The sequence below is a fragment of the Saprolegnia diclina genome, assembly GCF_000281045.1.
Source record: "Saprolegnia diclina VS20 unplaced genomic scaffold supercont1.29, whole genome shotgun sequence".
NCBI lineage: Eukaryota > Oomycota > Saprolegniomycetes > Saprolegniales > Saprolegniaceae > Saprolegnia > Saprolegnia diclina.
In genome coordinates this window covers 382,143-384,142 of record NW_008246096.1, presented here as the reverse complement: position 1 = coordinate 384,142, position 2,000 = coordinate 382,143, and the positions used below count along the sequence as shown (strand labels likewise).

At 55.4% G+C, this 2,000-nt stretch overlaps 1 protein-coding gene across 1 annotated transcript; it reads right to left on the bottom strand.

Moving 5' to 3' along the window:
* Positions 1–1,488: 1,488 nt before the first annotated feature.
* On the bottom strand, positions 1,489–1,931 carry SDRG_09213 (glyceraldehyde 3-phosphate dehydrogenase; the record flags this gene model as incomplete). Its single annotated transcript, XM_008615131.1, has 1 exon — positions 1,489–1,931. One exon carries the CDS (start codon positions 1,929–1,931, stop codon positions 1,605–1,607), a length of 327 nt encoding a protein of 108 aa, XP_008613353.1. The 3' UTR covers positions 1,489–1,604.
* Between the last annotated feature and the right edge of the window lie 69 nt (positions 1,932–2,000).

The following is a 2,000-nucleotide window of genomic DNA, read 5'->3' as shown; positions in this document are numbered from 1 at the left end:
TTAAGCAGAATGTTAAGCCACTTAAGGTGTGACGTATTACATCGATGCTTATCGACGTAATAATTGGTAAATGGTCGATGCCTATAGTATCGACTGTTCAAAAAAACATTACAGAACAGAATCTCAAACAGAACCTCTAACACTGTAGGAAACAGAATGTAAATACTGTCTCCGGGTTTTCTCCGCGATTGCTGGTCTCCGGGTTTTCTCCGGGTTACGAAGCCTCCGGGTTCGAGCTCCCTAAGCGGTTTCAGCAAGTGCAACGGTCCATTCCCCACAACCACAAACGGTCTAATTTCATCCCCACAAAGGCCAGCACCATGAAGCCCGTCAGGCGCAGAAAGAAGCCCACCAAGATGTCCAACATCAAAGCAAGGATCAACGATCCCCCAAGGGGCCCCACGCCAGAACAACTGCGTGCTTTTGCCGAGGTCAACGCCGCCATCCGCGAGAGCAAGCGGCAAAGAAATGCGGTGCGCAGCGGTACCGCATCTCGCGTACCTACTAAATATGTATGTGACTTGTCTAGACAATGCTCCGAGAGCGACAGGGCCACTGGCATTCCCACCCATCCCGCCAGTGCAAGACAGCAATTCCAGCGACAGCGACAGCGACGACGAGCCTTCCAAGCCGTTTGCTGCACGCAACGTTGACTAGTTAACGACTTGGCTAGTATCGTTTAGAAGAGTTTAGAAAGGACGCAAGAGCTTGACGGGGTCGAGGGACAACGTGCACAGACGCATCTCTCACTCCTTTCTCCATGCTTCCACAAATACCGTCTGACTCCTCACGCCAAAACTGCCCAGTAGGCAGAGTCTCGAGGGGCACATCATGTCCAACGCAGTCGAGTGGACGTTGAAGTGTGTCCTTCAAGTAGCCAAAATTGTTCGAGTAGGTCCTTGCTTGACCCTCTGCGGACGCTATCTCACATGAAGTAGGATTCAAAGCGAGATAGATGGGCTACGCCTTCTCGCACGCCCTCGCCATCCCAAAACATCGTGTCTGGGAATCTTTCGCAGGGCCACGTAGGTTCATAAGACAACGAGTGTCGAGTAGGACAAGTGAGACCGGCTCCAGTGGTCGCGGCTTTGGCGTTGGAGGCCGCCGCAGCAATAGTCCCAGATTGACCGCCTGTCGACAAGCATATTTCTTGCCGGTCGACGTCGTCCATGTTGGGCTGTTGGGCAAGCTGCCATCGTCGGACTTGAACGCTCGCGCAAGCAGGAGCGGCGACCGCACGTCCACGCACGGCGAGAGTGAGAGGAACGTCTGCCCGAGTCTTTTGGACGACGCTTTCGAACCTTCCTGCCGCTGCACTCACGGTCAGGCAGCTCCTATGACACGATTGCAGTCTGGCACTTAGCTCGTCGCACCGTGGTGCCATCGCCCAGCCATCGCTTGCCGCGTCGTTCCACTCTCTCTCTGCGATTATTACCTTGTCCCTCCATAATCCCAAGCCAAGACCACTTATGCTCCTCACTCGACGTACCAGCGCAAGTCCATAAAATTGAAGTGCTGTTGTACACAGCTCGTCGGCAAACTCCTACCTAAAGCGAGTACTCGTATTTAACATGATAAGGGCAGCGTGAATATTGATCTGAAATTTAGTTTTCGTTGTCGACGGTGGCCATGTGCAAGACGAGGTCGACGAGGCGGTTCGAGTAGCCCCACTCGTTGTCGTACCACGACACGAGCTTGACAAAGTTGTCGTTGAGCGCGATGCACGCGTTGGCGTCAAAGATGGACGAGCGCTTGTCCGAGACAAAGTCCTGCGACACGACTTCGTCCTCCGTGTAGCCGAGGATGCCGGCCATGGAGCCTTCGGACGCTTCCTTGACGGCCGCCTTGATGGCCGCCATGGACGCGCCGCGTTCGAGACGCACCGTGAGATCGACGACCGAGACGTCGGGCACCGGCACGCGGAACGCCATGCCCGTGAGCTTGCCGTTGAGTTCCGGCAGCACCTTGCCGACGGCCTTGGCCGCGCCCGTCGACGCCGG